The 21,690-nt window shown below is 36.4% G+C and overlaps 1 protein-coding gene across 1 annotated transcript in view; it reads right to left on the bottom strand.

The window, feature by feature from the left end:
* Positions 1–21,690, bottom strand: part of Rab3gap2 (RAB3 GTPase activating non-catalytic protein subunit 2) — a 75,569-nt gene that overhangs the window by 52,268 nt on the left and 1,611 nt on the right. The window contains exons 2-4 of the mRNA XM_070022769.1: positions 10,894–10,958; positions 948–1,071; positions 58–139 (exon numbers count right to left, since the gene is read on the bottom strand). Coding sequence (XP_069878870.1) covers positions 58–139; positions 948–1,071; positions 10,894–10,958 — 271 coding nt within the window. The remainder of the gene's footprint in view (positions 1–57; positions 140–947; positions 1,072–10,893; positions 10,959–21,690) is intronic.

Below are 21,690 nucleotides of genomic sequence, written 5' to 3' on the forward strand. Positions count from 1 at the left end.
ATTTATTTCACATATTCATTTAACACTAAGAGATATCCAAAATTAACTCAAACCTACCCTTCTTCAACATTCAGAGAACCACTCCAACCAACAGCAAATTGCATTTCTTCCTTTCCTTTATCACTGCATTTCCATTTTGCTGGAAAAAATTAAGATACCATATAAAATAACCACTCTATCCCTTTAGGACGATTATAAAATTTAATAGCTCAATCATTCATTGATTTGGGTCTTTTTATAGGTATATTTAATATTTTAAATTTAAGAGCTTTAAAAAAAATCATCTGGTTTCCTAACTTTCCTCCAATTAAACCCATGTAGTATACTATTTTATATATAGTTCTTGCATACCACTTATCTCATTTATAATGTTTATCTTCAGATAGCAGACATTTTCTATTAGATAACTTATTTTATAAGATCATTCTACAGTCATTTTATACACAATCTTATTTTGTTCAATAAGTGTTCCCATAATATCTTATATACTTAAATCTTAATTTTAATCTTCAAAGTCTATGAACTGAAAATCTATGCCCCAAACAAAAATGTATAGTATTCTAAGTCTTTAAACTATAGCTACAAGTCATACCAGTTATACTGTTACTAAAAAACTGTCAATGACCTTATCAGCACTAACTCTCCCTTGCAATAAATGGGCTGCTGTTTCTGAAGGGCCATTCAGTGATAAAGTATCTTGTAGTCAGAGAGAGAGAAAGGAAGGAAGGAAGAGAGGGAGGGAGGGAGGGAGGGAAGAAGGGAGAAAGGAAGGAAGGAAGGAAAGGAAGGAAGGAAGAAAGGAAATACAATTGCTGCCTGACATACCAATTTATAGATGTCACCATATAATATAAACCAAAGAAATATTTGAAAATTTCCAAATACCCTATATACTACTCCAATCTATACATTCAAATAAAAACTGCAGAAAACAATAGAGTACTTACGCACTAAAAACACAGCTTTTTGTTCCCGAGCTATAACCATAAGATCATTGGTTGGAGATAAGGATAAAACACAGTCTTGAAGCCAGGAAGTTCTTTGTGTTCTGCATGTATTTCCTTCTTCTTCCTATGAGTAAAAATGTTTGCCATAAATGCAAAAATATTGTGTACTTCAATTCAGTTTGCCTTAGAGTGTAAGGGGGAAGAAAAAAGGAAAAAGAAAGATCCCTGATTGTTACAGTATATAATATTCTTTATCAAAGCATGTCAAGGATGATCAACAAACAAAATACACAGTATAAGTTAATTTGTCTTGAACATTAAAAATTTTTTTAAACATACAAGAAAAACATTAGAAGAATGTCACACAAGGATCATTCCAGTAATGAACCAATCTTGGGAAACTCAATAAAGAGCGTATTAAGAAAAAGCTGTGACATAAGCAGCTAGATGGCAAAGAAAAAAATAACCATTATCTCATGACAGCTATGGTTTTAAGATCTGTAAAAGTATCTGATAAGGTATGATGCTTGCCTTTTGTTTGACCTGAAAGGTATTATCTTTCCTAAATTGGAAATTTATTTTTTAATAGGTAAATGTCTATAGTTAAAATTCAAAGGTTATTATATATTTTTAAAAAAAGGTTTTCTTTGGAATGTCTCTCTCATAGTCCTGTGCTCCAGCCATCTAGTTGTCTTCTCTACAGACAACCAAAGAAATCAGTTCTATCTCCTGTGACACTTTATGTACATAAATGCAAGTAAGTTTACTACTTTTTCTTCCCCCTTTCAGGGATAGTAGCATAATGTATGTCTAACATTTTGCTTTTTGTTCCTAACATATACAATAGACTTTATTCCATTTGACATTTATTCTTATTAAAAGCATGCATAGCATAAATGCACCTCTTGATAGACATTTATGTCGCTTACAATCTATAGCTGTTATCAAGTGCATGGATAAGTATATACGTTTGTTAAAAACTGTGTTAGATAATCTCAAACTGTGTTCCACCTGTGCTTGTATTCATCCGTAATATGACTAGCCAATTTTTTTTAAAGCACTTGTTTTTCCAGATCTTTGCCAGGCTAATAGATAAAAAGCAGTATCTCAATGCAGTTTTAAGCTGCTTTTCTCTTATGAAAATAGACATTTTCTCACATGCTTAAAAATTCATTTGTAGCCGGGCACCGGTGGCTCATGCCTATAATCCTTAGCTACTCAGGAGGCTGAGATCTGAGGATTGTGGTTCAAAACCAGCCTCTGCAGGGAAGTCTGTGAGACTTTTATTTCCAATAAACCACTCAGAAAACTGGAAGTGGTGCTTTGGCTCAAGAGGTAGAGCACTAGCCTTGAGCTAGTGCTCAGGCCCAGAGTTCAGGCCCCATGACAGGCAAAAAAAAAAAAAAAAAACCAGATGTAAATTTTCTAAAAATACTTTACTCCTCTCCTTGGTACAATTCCTGTTGGGTTGCTGCATTTTTTTTATAAATGATTTGTCTATATTAAAGAGTCCTACCTTTGAGGAGAGTCAACAGAGATACAAGGCAGGAAGTTGTATAAATATAAACAATAAAAAGAGGCACAAGGCAGGAAGTAGCATAAATGCAAACAACAATAACAACAAAAAGTATGTGGATCTGTCTGAAGTAGTTCCTGTATTAAATCTTTTTCAAGAAAATCTCAAGTCACCAGGCGCTGGTGGCTCACACCTGTAATCCTAGCTACTCAGGAGGCTGAGATCTGAGGATCGCGGTTCAAAGCCAGCCGGGGCAGGAAAGACCGTGAGACTCCTATCTCCAATAAACCACCAGGAAACCGGAAGTGGCGCTGTAGCTCAAGTGGTAGAGCGCTCGCCTTCAGCTGAAGAGCTGAGGGACAGCGCCCAGGCCCAGAGTTCAAGCCCCACGACAAAAAAAAAAAAAAAAAAAAAAAAAAAGAAAGCCTCAAGTCAAAAGATACAATACAATCAGAATGAATAAACATCTACTCCAGGCTGGATCACAATAAACTACTGTTAGCTTTTATAGCAAAACTTGATTTCTAACTCATCGAGAAAGTTCAGGCATGAAACAGGAAGCACACTACAATGCTTTGTGAAGTTTATTAGAACATCAGCACACATTTGTTGGCTGACAAGATGCAGGCTCAGCATTTTGTTTTATACTATAAGGGTATTTGCGTACTACATTTTTGAAAAAAATCTCCCCATGCTAATGGGGACCACAGTCACTAATATTGGTCCCTTGAAGCTAGTGATCTTAAAATAAAAGCATCAACTAGCAAGATAGTTAATTTCCCAAGTAAGGCATGACATTTTAAAAAAGAATTTAAAAAGCATCTTATGGGAGAAGGAAAGCAGGAAAAAAAGAGGAAGTAACAATGTTTGACAAGGATTGTACTCATTTCCTTACTTGTGTAACTGTTACCCCTCTGTACATCAACTTCACAATAAAAAAAAAAAGACAAGAATCTTACCACTTAAAAGTGCTACATCAGAATGACCTAGTTTTCCACAAAAACTAGTGTCTTCATTAAAATTAATATCCATATTTATAATTATATATTACATATTGCAACATATTAATATCCATATTTCTAAAACATAATCCCTAGGAGGCTAAGTTTGTAGTTCAGCATATACAAGGATCTGGGTTCAATCATTACCACTACAAAAACCAAACCAAACCAAAACAAATGAACACAAGGAACATAATCCCTATTGGGGGAAGAAGAAATCTGTATATAAGTTAAGTGAGGCCTATTCATCAAAGCTTCATCTTTCAATTAAGACCGGTAAACATGTTTTCTTCACTGCACAAATATGGTAGCCACTACTGTGGATTGTAAAAGAATTCTTTTTAAATAATTAGAGTTATAGTATATACTTCAAAATAGTTCTTTTGATTTTAAGCTCACAAATCTGTCAAATAATTATTGTTTCGCAATGTACCAGATGTCTACCTCAGAGTTTGGTGAATTATTCCTTAGCAAACATGGTGACAAATGTTTTCTGGTGTATGTAATAGAACAGAGGGTAGACAATCATTCAAGTAGTCAGGAGCAACTTCTCAAAGCTTTCAACTTTAATACCAAAGGTCCACTGTTTACAACATGGGTTCTTCTTGTTACTGTGTTAACTTTCCAAGTTATTTATATATTATAGTGGCACCAATAATGTTCGCTGAAATAAGGCACTTTTATCACATTCACTGTAATTCTCAGTGGTTTGCCATCTAAGACAACAAACTAAAACATTCATCCATACTTTCAAAGGGGCATAAATGCTTCAGCTATTTTGAGACACAAGAAGAAAGTAAGCCGTGCTCCATAAGTAGGGTTTTCCCCTTTCCCCCACAAGTCTATTGCTAACATAAGCAATGCTCAATATTTTTCAAACATTTTTCTTGTTTTCTTAAAGGGGAGGGATTGTAGCAAGACTTATTCTCAAACAAAACTACATACAAAAGTTCAGTTTACAAGCTACATAGGAGCAGAGATGAGCACCTCTGTGAAGGCCTGCAGCATGAAAAGTACTAGTCCGGCCCCTTTCCAAATCCAAATCTGAAATTTCCCAATGGAAGATTTTAAGTTCTTTTCTGATGCAAATGGCATTAGAGAAATAATGAAATAATTAAAAAAAAAGTAATGCTCTAATTGAGAATCTTGAGTCAGGACACGCTGTAGTCTATGCTTTAGACTTTAAGCATACATTTCTTTGGGCACCCATCTGATTAACATGTTTTCATTCCTTGTTTATCTGACAGATCATAGTTGCCTCTGCCACTTTTTATAGAACAGATGGGGCATATATCAAAGTCTCTTTTAAAGGGAAATTTCCCACACTGCCTATCCAAATAGAGGACACAGAACCTTCTTTACTTCCTGTCCCAGTAACCACTCCTCACAATCTATTTACTATTGAGGAAACCAATGCTATTCTTCTCTTCCTTGTCCTTAATATGCCTTAAATATACCTTCCTAGTTAAGATAAAAATCCAGTCTTTTTCAAATTTCCTTCAGACTGCTTCAGTTCCCTTTAAAATGTGAAGACTGGCTGAGCAAAATATTCCAACATAACCAGTTATTTCTTAAAGGAAAATATTAGAGCTAGATGTGGTGGCTCTCAGCTACACAGAAAGCTGAGACCAAAAGGATCATAGTTTGAGGCCTAATGAGGCTTCCTCAGGAGTAAAAGTCCTTGACATTTTATCTAACAAAAAATCTGGGCATGGCAACAGATGCTGGTTATCTATGCTACAGAAATAGACATAAACAGGAGGATCCAGGTCCAGGTTGCCAAAAGCAAAAAGAAACCCTAGCCTGAAAATAACAAGAGAAAAAGCCCTGGAGATGTGGCTCAAGTGGCAGAGCACCTTTCCAGTAAGTGTGAGTCCCTGAGTTCAAACCTCAGTACTGGTCTGGTGCTTTTTTTCATTCTCTTTTATTTCCTTATGGGCAAGCTGGAATTCTTTAACTTTATTCTTCATTGCCCAATTATATTATACTTGACATAGATCCACTATTTTGAGTATTGTTATGTACTGACTAGTAACTCCTCCTATCTCAATTTACATACTTAAGTCCTAACCCCTAATTTAACTACTATTTGATAACAGGGCCTATAAGGAGATAATCTAGGTTCAATAAGGTCCTACGTGGCTGATATCCTGATAGGGAGAAGAGGCATAAGAATTCAGTCTCCACCCCCATGTATACACAGAAGAGAGGACAACTGAGAAGACAGCAAGGAGTGTACTGCTTTGGGCTCTACAACAGTGAGAAGATAAACTTTCCTTCTTTAAATCAGACAATCTGTGGTATTGTTATGGCAACCCTGAGCACACAGAGGCAGGAAGGCAGGAAATATCTGTTCAGAACACGTACCTTCTATTACAGAAGCCACACTTTAAGCTCCTGAGCCCACCAATGTCACAGACAAATATTTCTTTAGGTATAGCTGGCTGCTGCTGGTATTTCATAGGCCTACTTCCTCCCCCCCCCCTTTTTCTAAATTTTGGCCCAGAAAAGGACTTTATTGGTCAGTGAAATTACCTTAAAAAATAGCCAAGAAGTGAGAGCATTCTGTCTTTCATTTTAAGAGAATGGTTTGTATAGCAAAGACAAGACAATCTACAATAAAGCAAGCCCAGGCAGCGCAACAGGGTTTCTACAGAGGGTTCTCTGTTCCAAGGCAAGGTAGGTAGGTAGAGAACCTGGCTGAAAAAAAAAAAAAAATCACAAGTGGCCAGAAGCCCTTGAAGGGAGTCTGGCCTGTCTCTTCTCAACAAGACCACATGCCTTTAGCCCAACTACAGAGCTACTTCTGTTAAGATCAACAGTTTGGTCCCAAGCCCTCCAATACATTGTGACACTGTCTAAGTGAGTTTTTTTGTTCCATAATTGTACTGGGAGGTAGGCTAACACCTGTTTAGGTGTGTCCCAGATTTAAGCTGTGGTTACTTGTTCACTTATCCCATACTGATATCATGTCTGTGTAAAGGCAGACAGAGACCACAGCAACCTGGACCTTTTTCCCAACCATGAACTAACTGTTCCCATAGCTTGGCTATGATGAGAATCCCAGCAATGGGAGGTCAACTCTCCTGCAGGTGATCCACTTGTCACTGTTCATTTGCATTATCCTCCCACATGGGTCTAATAACTTCTTTGGTGAGATGGAAGCAATTATGACCTGAATCTGGTCCCTGGAACATGCCATAAAACCAACTGTTCCACAGAGACAAAAGATTTCTTCTGTCTTGATATTCTGTTCATCGGTCTATAAGCTGGTAGGGCAGCCCAGGCTCCTCAGGAAATGCCAAGAAATGCAGTCAAAATGCAAGGATGCTCTGCTGGTCTGTGGACAGTAACCTTCCTCTTGTTCCTTGCTTTACTTCCATATTCATTTTTCATTTCTCACCATCTCTCTGTGTGCTGTTTTCTTCTATCTGCTCACTGTTTCCACTGTTACTATCTTCCAAGACTTGATGTTCTCCTTGTTGCTGCTACTTTCACTGCCTCACAGAGACAATACAGGAGCTAGAATGCATTTTCTTCACTAAGCCCTTAGGATGTTTGACACCTTGGAATCAGAAAAAGCTAACGAGGCTTTCTTTAAAAAAAAAAAAAAGGCTTTTCCAGACTTCTAGCACTGTCAAGTCTAAATTCAAAAGCCCTTTACTCTTTAATGCCATAAAAATGAAACTATTCTCAAGAGTAGTGGAGACTTGTGGAGGTAAAAAGCATCCTGGAGTTATAATAGTTTGCTGCTGGACTCAGCAGTACCAACTGGCCTCCAGGTCAGCCACATTCAGTAGAGCTGGCTGTCATTTATCTGCTTTCTACTGCTATACCCATAAGGACCAAAACAAAACAGCTTTCTAATGCCAAACTAATAAGAATAAAAGTTGATCACAATGGTCTCAACACAACGGCAACTGACAGAACCCAATTATTATGTTTATAGTTAGAGCCTCTTGACACAGCCACAAGCTGACTTCAAGACATTCTACTGTGTTGCTGGCATCATTGTTAGTGTGAACATGCCCGAGCTATACTTTCAGGGAAAGTAGTAGGTTGTGAGTTTTCTGATATTCCTAGCAAAAGAGAGTAGAAATTTCCTTTCCATTCTTACCTCCTCACTGGGTATGGGAGACCTAGTAGAGCTTTAATGTAAAATAAAAGATAAAGAATCTAAGACAACAAAGATATAAGCAAAATCCAGTCTTTAATTACATGATCCTATTTATATGACATATTCAGAATAGCAAATTCACAGACAGAAAGAAAATCAGTGGTAGCCAGGGGTTGGGGATCAGGGAAGCACAGGAGGTGGATGACTAACAGACATGGGTGATGAAACACTACAGAATGAGATCACTGGTAATGCTGTACAAGAGGTTTGTGAATATTAAACCACACTAAACTGTATACTCTAAAGGGCGAATATATGGTGCATGAATTATTTCAGAACTGTGCACATTAACATGAGAACAAACTATTAAAATCTGAGTAATTAAAATGGATACTAAAAAACACAAAAGAACTAATGAAGGAGTAACAAAAGAACTAAAGGACATGAGGCAATAGTCAATAAATAGCAAGATGACAGATATGAATTCAACAGTACCAATAATTACATTAAATGTGAAGAAATTAGTCACTCCAATCAAAGGTTAAGATTAGTCAGACAAGATCCAACAACCTGGTATCTACAAAAAAACGTTATTTAGATTAAAAGACCTGAATAGGTTAAAAGTAAAAGGATGGAAAAGAGGTACAGCATGACAAAAAGTGACCAAAGGAAAGCTGAAATGGCTATAACAAATATTAGACAAAATAGATATTAATATAAGGACAACCACTAGATACAAAGAGAAATGTTTCGGAATGAGAGCTATCAGGAACATATGACAAATAATTGTGTATGTACTTCACAACAGAATCCTAAAATACATGAAGCAAAATCTGACAAAGCTGGAAAGGGAAATACACAATCCCACAGTAACAGATGGAGATTTCAATGCTTTTCTTTCAATAATAGATAGAACTAGTGAACAACCCATATAAGGGAGACTTTTATGACACCATAAAACAACATACAATAAATTTAAGAGGTCTGGAAGAATACGAAATATGTTCTGATAACATCAGAACAAAATGAGAACAGCAAGGGACAAGGTTTTGACTGCTAAGGTGATGAAACACTCACTTCTTCGAGCAGGATTTTCAAAGAGTCAACACCTGCCAATCTTCCCACTGGTCTTCCTGCATGTTTGCCTACTCTTAATATTTCACTGGAATTTTTAAATAAATCTTTACTACATGAGTATCTCTACTTCTTAGCACATGATGTTCTTTAATTTCTCCTCCAAATGTACTATTTTCCTCTTCTTTCCCATTCAGTATGACACATCATTCACTCAGGTCTCAAGACAAATATCTGGGAGGGTGTATTACTTTTATTATAGCTATCTTTAAACATTAACAAAATCAAAAGCAAAGTACTCACTTTTTAGGAGTTGTAACATATGCCAATTGTGTTTTATTTATTCCACACCATATCCCAGGTCAAAAAGGTCATTCTGGGGTTGTTTCGTTTTTGGTAGAAATGGGGTCTGAACTCATGCTTGGTAGGTAGGTGCTATCACTGAGCCACACCTCTAACTCCATTTTTTGCTGATTAATTTTGAGATTAAATTCTTACTTCCTGCCCAGATATGGGCCCAGACCACAATCTACCTAGTTTAAACTTTCGATCATTGCCAGACTCATAGGCATTCACCACCACATCCAGCTTCCCTCAAGACAGTCTCATGGATTTTTATGTCAAGCTGTCTTAGAACTTGAGTCTTCTCAATTTGAGCTTCCTATATAGCGTAAGATAACAGGCACATATAACTGCTAGCAGTTATGGGTTTAAGAAGGAGCCTCTTAAATAGGTAGAATTTTGAGCATAAGCTTGGCTAAAGAAGTTATTATTTCTAATCTTTGAGTAGTATAAAGGGGTTTCAATATGTCAGTTCTGAGTACCATGTATCCTAACCCATTTCACTCCTTTCATCTTCCCCTATCTCTTCGAACCCCGTCCACATATTCTTGATTTTTTATTTTCCTCTCACCCTTAGCAATCACCTACCCCATTGCAAAGTCTTACTGTTATCTCCAAAACTTACCCAGAACTCACCCACTTCTTTTTTTTTGGCCGGTCATGGCACCTGAACTCTGGGCCTGGGCGCTATCCCTTACCTCTTCAGCTCAAGGCTAGTGCTCTACCACTTGAGCCATAGCGCCACTTCTGGCTTTTTCTGCTTATGTGGTGCTAAGGAATCGAACCCAATGCCTCATGCATGCAAGGCAAGCGCTATACCACTGAGCCACCTTCCCAGCCCCCTCACCCACTTCTTACATTTACTAATATTACTTTAACCAAGCCAACATCATTTTCTAACTAAACTACTTCAACAGATACTTTTCTCCCTACCTTGACTTATTCCTAAAAGCAACCAAGGTAAGCCACAGAAATCATAAATATTGTGTGTTTGTGTGTGTGTGTGTGTGTGTGCGCGCACGTGCGCGCGCTCCCACTGCATTTAGAATAAACTTCAAATTCATAATATTTTACATGGGGTCTGCTTACTTCTCTGACCCCTTCTTACTGCAGTTTCATTTCCACCATGTCACACCAGTTTTATGTTCCTTCAAACAGGAAGGCCTACTTTCCTCAGGCCTTTGTGTGGCTATGTCTGGTTGCCATGCCCTAAATATTCTTTGCCACATCTTCACCACATTGATTTTATATTGTATTTACATCTCAGGTTAATTGTCATAGCCTTTGAAAGCCTTCTCTAACTATACAATGTACAGCAGTAACTCCATCTTGCTATCTCATGCACATCTGAATTTTCTGCATATCTATTGCCACCATTTGATACTCTTCAATTATTTCTCCTTTTGATTTCTTTCTCTCCACTAGAGTATAAGCTCTAATGGGAGCAGGGACCTACAATATGCTGGGCACAATAGATATTTGTTGAATTACTAAGTGAAAGAAGTCTAAAATAGTAAGTTATACCTAAAATGAACGTTCTCTATCTAGCCTTTACTATGCTTTAAATGTGCCCCCTTAAAAGGCAACTTAAACTCTTAATTTCTAAGGTAATAATGTGAGAAAGTGAGACTTAATGAGAGGTGATCTAGGTCAGAAGGCCCTGAGTTCAAGGCCCAGGATCAGCACCCTAAAAAAAGCATGAGGTCCTCCTACATTCCAGTACCACCATGGGCAGTAAAAAAAATGTAGAGGAGTAAGTATCTAGTTAGGAATTATTAAGTAAACATGTCTTTGACAAAGATTTTAAAATGTCAACCTAACACAGAAACATGTTACTAAATTGGAGAAGAAAAATGCCATTGTCAAAATAACATGGGTACATTTAAAAACACTTACAGGTTCTTGTGGGTCTGTTTCTTCCCATGCTCCCCAGCCATCATCTTCCCAGTTTGTTGATTTACCTGTTTTTTTAAAAACAAAAATGCTTACATGAAATATATAGCTTAAAATACTTTAAACCCATTTCCTCTAACTGTAATAAAACCAATCCCTCTAAAATGTTGATTGTTAAAAAAGAAAACAAGCCAGGTGTCAGTGGTTCATGCCTATAATAATAGCTACTCTGGAGATTGAGATCTGAGGATCATAGTTTGAAGCCATCTAGGGCAGAAGTTTAAGAGACTCCATCTCCAAATAACCAGCAAAAAAATCTGAACTGGAGGTATAGTTCAACAAGCAGAGTGTCAAATGTGAGCAAAATGCTGAGCAAGAATGTGAGGCCCTAGTCCAAGCCCCAGTATTGAAGTGCATATGCATGTGTACAAGTGCATACACGTGCGTGCATGCGCGCGCACACACACACACACACAAACAACTATAAACTGTGTTACATTAGGATTTTGCCCTATATGGAAACAATCAGGAAACATCTGATCTACTGAATTTCCAAATACGTGTACTATTAAAATCGTGTGCACATTATTTGGATCTTAAGATACTGGACATCAAGAGGATCTACATTTATCAAACTGCAAATGGTGACAAATTTTTTATTTGTTTGCTACTTAAGACAAAAATACAGTTACAAAAGCACTTAAAATGCCTTTAAAATGAATTGTTTCTTAACAAGACAAGGTATCCATGAAAAAGAAAATTAAGCTTTGAAATCAGATAAATTCAGTACCCACTTCTGATCCTTGACTTCTTACATATGGGACATCCTCTTAGATTTTAATTTGCAGTAATATAAAGTATCCAGTGATAGCTCAAATCCTGATCCAGCACTTAACGAATTCTGTGAGATCAGCTATGTTATCTCTCATCTCTAAGCTTTAGGGTTTTTTTCACTACGAATGCAGAAAAAACAATAGCTCTTTTAACTAGTTGGGCTGTGGTAAGGATTTGAATCAGACAGCATACAAACTAAGGTATTATGAGCTTGACATAAGTTTTCAAGATCTTGCCACTAAAATAGAGTGACTAAAAGTACAAATAAGTAATACTTCAGCAATTAAAATCAGCTTTAAAATTCTTAAGGAAACCACTTTAAAAGATGGTCCTTATCTTGGGCATGTACAATCCTAGCACCACAGAGGTTGAGGCGGAAGCTGACAAGTTTCAGGTTAGCCCAGGATACACAGCAAGACCCTGTGTCAGAAAACCAAAAAGGGGACTGATTTTGATGATTTACAGCTAGAAGGAAATGACCAGAAATTTTACCTACATATAAGGTTTTAAAAGTTACTAAAATCAATTATGCAGAAATAATTTTTTTTTTTTTTTTGTCGGTCATGGGGCTTGAACTCTGGGCCTGGGCACTGTCCCTCAGCTCTTCAGCTCAAGGCGAGCGCTCTACCACTTGAGCTACAGCGCCACTTCCGGTTTTCTGGTGGTTTATTGGAGATAGGAGCCTCACAGTCTTTCCTGCCCGGGCTGGCTTTGAACCGCGATCCTCAGATCTCAGCCTCCTGAGTAGCTAGGATTACAGGCGTGAGCCACCAGCGCCCGGCTATGCAGAAATAATTTTAAAAAAGGAAACATTGTATATTTGATACTTGGAATCATTGTTCAATTAACCTGCAGTAATAGTAATCTAATTTGGGGTACTTAAATAACAAATAATTACTTCCTAATATCCCAAGCACATGACTAGAATATATTAAGTCCTACTAGACTACACCATTTGATTAAAACTGCAATGTACAGATTTCCATACACAAGTCAATTAACAATTTTAACAACTGATCTGTTAAATACCATAGGCCAAACCCTGTAGTAGGAGCTAAGACAAACATACTGTTTGTCTTTTAAAAGAAAATCTGTGATCTTGTGTAAAAGAGGAACTAACATGTAACTGTAACACATGGAGAGTGCTATATATATTTGACTATTAAAGGATCTTGGAGAGGTGAGATATATAAAAAGTGAAATGCATCTCTAAAAAGTACTTATATACTTGGAAAAAACTCACCACTAATAAGAAAAGGTAAAGAGGAAGATTAACATGAACTGAACATTTCTACATGCCTGAGTGCTTATGGACATTAACTCAATTTAAACACCATAAGGATCCTCTAAAAGCCCATTTTACAAGGAGAAAAACAGAGTTTAAGCAGCTTGATCATATCATGTAGGACTAAGTAGTAAAGTAGGATTTGAATTCAGGACCACATTAGTTCCACAGCTCATACTCTTTTTTTTTTTTTTTGGTCGGTTGTGGGGCCTGAACTCTGGGCCTGGATGCTGTCCCTTAGCTCTTCAGCTCAAAGCTAGCGTTCAACCACTTGAGCTACAGTGCCATTTGTGGCTTTTTCTGCTTACGTGATACTGAGGAAACGAACCCAGGGCCTCATGCATGAAAGGCAATCACTCTACAACTGAGCCACCTTCTCAGCCCCAACAGCTCTTATTCCTAAGAATTATATTACTCGTATTCCTACTGTAGCTCATGAAGAAGGATAAGATTAGGGAATGGTATAGTTTGCGTATAATCCAAAAGTAAGAGCTCTTAATTATTTCCCCCTGATAATACAAACATCCCCTTGATATTGAGATGTAAGAGAGGCTAATTTTGTTTGTTTGTCGTTTTTTAAGTTAGATTACAATTTGTTCTTTGGAAACATAATCCAGAGAGACAATTGAATTCATTTTCTACTTCATCAAAAACAGCTGTCTTATTTTGCTTAATGGAGGCAACTAGACCAACTAGACAATCCCATTTACAGTTTTAGAATACATCTTGTCTGCTGAACAGGAAATTAAAGTCCATGACTCACTTTGAAACTGGCTATTAAAATTAACGCATATACCAAGGTACCAATATATCAAGAAAAGCATGCAGAATTAAAGTCCTTCAGGAAGGTCAGCTAATCACCCACGCATTCATTTCACAAACAGCACCTTTCATGTGCTAGACACTGTGCTAAATGCAGAATATATAAAAGCAAATAACACATCAAAAAGCTCAGTTTGAGCATGGAACTTCTGTTGAATTCTGTTAAAAACTATTAAAAAAAAACCTTTTATTTTTCATTTATATTGGTATGAAAAGAACCTGAGTCAAGTCATAAATGACTCATACAATCAAACGGAAGACAGCAGGAATTTAGATTTCCTACCCCTGTGTAGAATCACTATTCCTTTATGACACAATTCAAAATATTCAAGACTTAGAGAAATATTTTAAGCAAGCATTTGTGTTCATGAGGGCTTATCCATTCTTCAGTAGTAGGAAGCTTGATTAGGAAAGCTTTTGACTAGGAAGCTTCTCTCAACTAGAGGAAAAAGAGAATTGGGGGGGGGGGGGGGGTTGGACTCAGGGCCTGGGCACTGTCCTTGAGCTTTTTTGCTCAAGGCTAGCATTCTATCACTTTGAGCAACGGGTCCACTTTTGGTTTTTAGGTGGTTCATTGGAGATAAAGAGTCTCACAGCCTTTCCTGCTCAGTCTGGCTTCCAACCTTGATCCTCAGATCTCAGCCACCTGAATAGCTAGGATTATAGGCATGAGCCACCAGTGCCCAGAGAATTTGATTGGAGAGTTCCCACTACCATTTTTCAAAGGAAATCAGGATAAAAACAGGTTAAAGGTGTTTTATAGACTGCTGTACAATACTTACTATGTCTACTATAATAAAAAAAATTCTAAATTCTAGTCAATTTAAATATGGGAAACATTTTACAAATTAAACATTACCCTTGTGGGCTATTTCTACTCAGTGCCAGTGATCTAAATTTTGTGACATCCTTAATTTCTGTTGAAAATCATTTAGTGTATTTTGCAAGCTGCTATTTGACAACTACTGTCAGCTGATGAAAAGTGTTAGACTCCCAGCACTTCACCAAAGATATTTCTGATATCTTTAAATTATGCAAGTAGGCCAAGAATAATCTCTAAGAAAAAAAAAGACAAGTTTATACTTAAAACATAGCTATCAGTATCTAATAATGATGTCATTCAAGTAAAAAATTTTATTTAGAAATAGTTTTTCTTTCTGATAACCTTTCTTGAAGAACAGTGTTCTTCCACTGATATAAGTTTAATACTTGTCTGGTCAGCACTGGGGTGTGAATTCAGGGCTTCATACTTGATAGGCAGGCTATTCTACTCTTTGAGCCACATTTCCAGCTTGTATTCATATAATTAGTATTGTTTCCTTTTTTTTTTAAGCACTTGAGTTTAAACTCAGTTATTCCAGTATGCTCAACTTGCTTGCTTGATCCACTACCATTCTACCACTTAGAGGGTAATTGTAACTGGTTTTGTCATATTTATTGAAGCAGCAGCAACCACTAAATGTCCCATAAGCACTTCTATAATTAACACTGTCATCAACCGCCTCCGTCTTTCATTTTGTTGAAGGTAATCCAACAAATCGGACCAGAAAATTAAGAAAATGGCAGTTATATTCACTGCCTTCATAAAATTAAAATTACAGTATCTTTTGCAGATCTTTCTCTATAGGTATCCTGAAAAACTTTGCAATGAAGAAATTCAGATGAGTTAGGATGACTAATCGAATCAGGGATTGTGGTTGGGGGCTCTGTATGAGTTCAGGAATCTGAGTTTACTAATCTCCATCCTCCAAATCAGAGGCAGACAGATCATGGATAATGCACTAAGGTATACAAAATGAGAAATTAAATGTAATGCTATTCTAATCTGATCCTCAACATCCCTTTTCTCTTGGCCTGCCACTACTCTTTTCCTAGTTGGACTGTGCTTCACTAGTAGGCAGTCTAACAGTGCTGCCTAACAGAAATTTAATGTGAGCCACACGTATAAGCTAACTAGTCACATTTAAGTAAGTAAAAATATATAAAATTAAACTTGATTAAAGTATTTTAGCATAATATAGCCAGTAGGTCACAATTTTAATGAAATAAAGGTGAATTTATGAGAAATTAAATACTTTTTTAATATATTTTACATTTAGAGTGTGTCTTGGTTCCTACTAGCCATTTTCCTAATGTTCATAAAACAAGTATCTGGAATCAGATTACCTGGGTTAGATGTCCAGTTTTATCCTAAAGAGTTAGATGAGTTGGGGCAATTTAATCTTTTACTGCCTCAGCTTCCTTTTTAATAAAACGGAGTTAGTAACTATATCCCCTTTACAGAATTTTGACAAACTATTCAAAGCTCTAAGGACATATAGAGCTGGCATAGGACACCATACTGTCTGTCATAGTGACACCTAAATACCGCTGTTATGATAAAGTTCCAAGTACAACATTTTCACACACGTATCTCTCACATGTTAGCTAAATTGCCTTCTCATTTGCCTTACCTCTCCATATCCAACTTCTCCAGGACGAAGATTAAGTCCTCATGAAGTTTGCTTGCATCCAACAATGATCTTTCCCTCTGTGAAACTACAGCATTTGATTATGTTTCTCATTCAGAATTTAATTATATACTGTTCTAGGTCATATGTGGCATTATTTGTTAGCTTGTAAATACTGATGTAAATACTTAAATCAGATTTTTATCTGATTCAACATGAATGTACCCGCTATCTGGTCAACACAACTCAAGCTCTAGAAGTACATGGAATGAGTACCCTACATCTGTGTACATATTTATACATGTACATGCATAAAAATTCTGTTAAGAACATCATAAACAATAAATATTTGCTAAATGAGTAGTCTTTGACTATAAAAATTGTTATGGAGGTTCCTCAAAAGACTAAGATTAGAATTACTACATGATCCACGATTCCTGGGTACCCAAAGAAATCAAAGTCAGCATACCTACATGCTCCTGTTTATCAAGAGCTCATCACTATTCACAATAGTCATGTTATGGAATCAGTAGCCTATGTGCCTACTAATGGATGAATGGATAAAGGAAATATAGATAGATAGAGAATGTTATTCCACTACAATGAAGAACAAAAATCATGTCATTTGTAAGAAAATGGAACTGAAGATCACCACATTCAGCAAAAGAGGCCAGACTCAGAAAGCCAAATATTGTATGTTACACCCATATGTGAACTCTACATTGTAGAAGGAGCGAAGGATGGGAGGGAGGGAGGGAGGAAGGGAGGGAAAGAAAAGAAAAAAGATGAAGTAGAAGGGGGGCTATTTGGGAAGAGGAAGGGGAGCAGCAGTCAGGGTACAAGAGAGTGAGTAGTATGATAATTATGATCAAAGCATACTACAAATGCTTATAAAATTTCCTAATGTAATCTATTTCATACAACCAATATATGATAATAAAACTTCTTCAAAAAGAAGTGTTTGAAAACAACATTCTTATCCAAATGTTTCTCTGTATCGCTCCATTAAAGCAGCTAAATTTACATACTTAAATGTAATGACCAAAACAGCTGTCACTTCTAAGCCTTTTGTAGAGAAACACAAAACAGTTAAGTTATTTTTACATGAATTTTATATATAGACTATATCCTGGATCAAAACAATTTTTCAAAGACTTTCTATAAGTGGAATAATTGATATTGATAATTTTGATTTTAAATGAGACAAAATAATTAATTTGACTTACTTCATAGCTTTAGTTTTCATTAAGAAAGGATAGTGAAAATGATATATTTTATCTTATTCAACTCCAAAGAAAGAATTTGACTATGTTAGAAAAGATCCTCTGGAAATCTAATTCAGAGTAGACAACTGGGTATAGACAAAAAATCTTCAAATATATACAGGTGTACACACTGTTTATATTTCTCCATTTCAAAACAAAACTTTTATCATCACTAACAAGAGATCCTAAGGTCAATAACGCAAAATCAACTTGCTTACTAAATTACATGTAACTTTCAATTCCCTCTCTCCCTCCCTTCCTCCTTCATTTCCTCCCTCTCTTCCTTGTTACAGGACTTCCTTTTTAGCCCAAGCTGGCCTTGAATTCACCATCCTCCTGCTATTACCTCTGAAGTGTTAGGATTACATGTATGGTGATACATACAACCACACCTAACTACAATTACAAAGGCCACTGAAACCCAAAATAAACAGCATACCATTCAAAAGAAAGATTATCATATCATCCTTAATTTGTATCAGTACTCCATTGCACAAAAGCTTATCTTTCTTCCAACAGTAAATAAAACAGGTAAAACTACAAAGAGCCCAAAATGGCAAATTTTGACTACTGGAGAAATAGAAATATAAATGATGAGAATGCTTCATGTTACTTTCATACTACTATATATATCCTCATGTTGCTCCCAAATCAGTCATTTTATGACAGGTAAAATCCTAGATGTTAGCAAAGTATGAGGTGTTTGTGTGTGTGTGTGTGTTCTGTTTTGTTTTTGCAGCAGTAGTGACAGAACTCAAAGCCTCTCATTTGCTAGGTTCTACAACTGCCCATTTCGCATTGGTTAAAATTTTGGGAGATAGGATCTGATTTTATGCCCTGGCCTACCTGGACTGCAATTCTCCTATTTGTGCTTCCCCTGTACTTGGATAACAAGTATATACTACCATGCCCAACTATTGGCTAATATGGAGGTCTCCTGAACTATTTTCGGGCCATGCTGGCCTCAAATCACAATCCTTTAATCTCTGTTCCCTAGTAGCTATGATTATAGGCTTGAGCCACTGCAACAGCTCACATGTTCATGTTTGAACTGAGCTTCTCCATTTCCATATAACCTACTGATAAAACTATATTTCTGGCAAAAAAGAAACACATATTTAAATAGTTTTGAATCTTTAATCTTCTCCAATCAAGCCTCCATATTCTCAGAATTTTTCCTTAAAATTCACACATAATCAATATTTTCATTGAAAAATTCTATTTAAGTCTTCAAGAAGTTTGCCAGCTTAAGATAATTTTGTCTAGCTCAGTTGCTGAAATTATCATTCACTCCTTATCATTCACAGACTGAATCAAAACTTCTCCTAAATACACTGATCTCCATGAAGAGAAAGAGGAGCAAGATGAAATGGTAAGTGATTAAAAATAACTATCTCTTCACTGATCATTAACCTGACTTTCAGCTTCTGTTTTTTAATACCCATCACCAAATTATTTTGAACTACTTAGAATCATTCATTAGTAGCATAATCATAAATTCTTGTTTTTACCCTTATCAAAGGTTTTACCTATAAATGTAGCCACAATTCCCCTCCAGAAATTTTTCCATAAAGGGATTAGATTATACTAGTATAAGAAGCTGTTCAATATCTCAGTAAATAAACTTTCAAACAAAACAGAAAACAATTTTAATTATCAAAGAAATTTCTTATGTTTTTTGGGGTTTTGCACTATTGAGGATTGAACCCAGGGCTTCCTCAAGCATGCCAGCCAAGCACTCTACTACTTAAGGCATGCCCTCCAGTTCCCAGATGTCCTATTTAAGCATATTTCCAATGAGATTATTCTACTAACAAAATCTAAATAAGAAATCCAATTTTTGCTTTCCATAGCTCTATTTAATATCCCAAATGCATCATTCTAATTTGCCTTTGAATAATAGTCTGTCATCCATAAACGCAGTATGTTTTTCATTTAATAAGAACCCGAAGCTACAAAGGAAATTGAATTCTAGAAGTGGACAATTAATTTGACAGTATTTGAATGAGTATGTCAAAATCAAAAACTAAATAAGAAACCGAAACCATAAAATGTTAGGAAAAGGAAAACTTAATTTAATTTCCATGGTCTAATAAAAGATCTTCTTAGCAGGGAGCAAATTCATTTCCGTTTTTGAGACAAGAAAAAAAAAGATGATGTACTTTGTTTCTATAAAAAGAACCTCTAGAACATATGACTTATAAATAATTCAGAGTTCAACAAATTTCAGTTGGCTTTTTTTGGGTTCAGGTAAGGAAGGCTTCACAGAGCAGGCAGTACAACAGGAATAACAGGAAGGAAGGGGCTACCTCATAATTTTCTATGCCTCACAACTATCAGGCTTTTTATATTTCTAGGGAAATGGAGAAGAAAATAAACTTCATATTAGCATCTTCCTTAGGAATTGAAGTATGTAGTAATCAAAATTTAGGTAATCAAAAATTATATAGTCAAAATCTATAAACCTAAAGAAACTCTAAATGCCCCATTCTCCTTTTTGTTAAGTACTAATATATCATAGCATAAAACTTAATATGTTAACTCATTTTACTATAAAACTATTTTATGGACAACTGTGGAGAAATTACCCACATAAAAATATGTTCTAATTTTAAAAGTCCATTGTCTGATAACATAAATATTCTCTGTAGAAATAGCATTTTTTATAATAGCTATTCAATTGAGATATGATGGCATTTCATTGTGGCTTTGATTTGCATTTCCAGATAATTAGTTTTATTGTGTATTTTCTCACATACTTCTTGGCCATTTGTAAATGTTCCTTCAAGAAATGTCTGTGCAAGTCCATCTATCATTTTTAATAATTATTATTTTGCTGTTGAGTTCCTTTTGTTCTATACATTATCAATCTAGAATAGTTAGTATTTTCTCCCATTCTATAGGGTGCCTCTTCAACTCTATTGATTCTTTGCTATATAGAAGATTAACAGTTTGAGCCGGGCGCTGGTGGCTCACGCCTGTAATCCTAGCTACTCAGGAGGCTGAGATCTGAGGATCGCGGTTCAAAGCCAGCCCGGGCAGGAAAGACCGCGAGACTCCTATCTCCAATAAACCACCAGGAAACCGGAAGTGGCACTGTAGCTCAAGTGGTAGAGCGCTCGCCTTGAGCTGAAGAGCTGAGGGACAGCGCCCAGGCCCAGAGTTCAAGCCCCACGACCGACCAAAAAAAAAAAAAAAAGATTAACAGTTTGATATAATCTCATTTGCCAATTTTTGCCAAGTATTCTGTTTGGTTTGGTTTGTTTTTGCCGGTCGTGGACCTGAACTCTGGGCCTAGGCGCTGTCCCTCAGCTCTTCAGCTCAAGGGGAGTGCTCTACCGCTTGAGCCACAGGGCCACTTCCAGCTTTTTCTGTTTATGTGGTGCTGAGGAATAGAACCCAGGGCCTCAGGCATGCAAGGCAAGCACTCTACCACTGAGCCACCTTCCCAGTCTTTGCCAAGTATTCTGATTCACTCTGTATATGTATTTATTTACTTACTTCTTGTCCCTCTCAAGTGTGATTTCTTAAAGTTCTAGTCTAGAAATCATTATCCCTTAAAATTATGTCACTATGTTAAGTAGGTCTTACTACTACTGGTCTAGAAATCAGTCTCCCTCAAAATCATGTCAGTGCATCATTAAGTGGGTCCTCACTATTACTACTCATACCCATTCCTGCAATTTCAAAGTTATAAGACCATATTTTAAATCTTAATAGATGTTATTTGATTGATAAAAACAACCATGTGGTAGTTTTCATTTTTGTAAATATTGGGAAATAAGGGCATTGGAGATCTTTTAAATGTACAAGTGATTGTCTCACATAGAAACAAATAGCCATATTGTTATTACCTGACAACTAAAGTACAGAACTTGGTGTATTATGATCTGTGTGCCCAGATACAAGCTCCGGGTACCAATTTTCCTGCTTCCTGTTTTTCTTCCACACTGTTGCCATGGTACCTTGCTGATTTATCAAGTACAAATCAATCATGTTATTTCTCTGCCTTTTTAAGTCTTTCAGAGGCACCCACAATTTTACAAGATTTATGGATGATTTAGTTCATGACAGCCTCATCTCCCCCCTCATCTTCTCACATCCTCTCCAACCATTCAGTTTTTCTGAGTTGTCTAAATGCCTT

The sequence above is a fragment of the Dipodomys merriami genome, unplaced genomic scaffold (genome assembly GCF_024711535.1).
Source record: "Dipodomys merriami isolate MVZ:Mamm:240054 unplaced genomic scaffold, mDipMer1.0.p SCAF_153, whole genome shotgun sequence".
NCBI lineage: Eukaryota > Metazoa > Chordata > Mammalia > Rodentia > Heteromyidae > Dipodomys > Dipodomys merriami.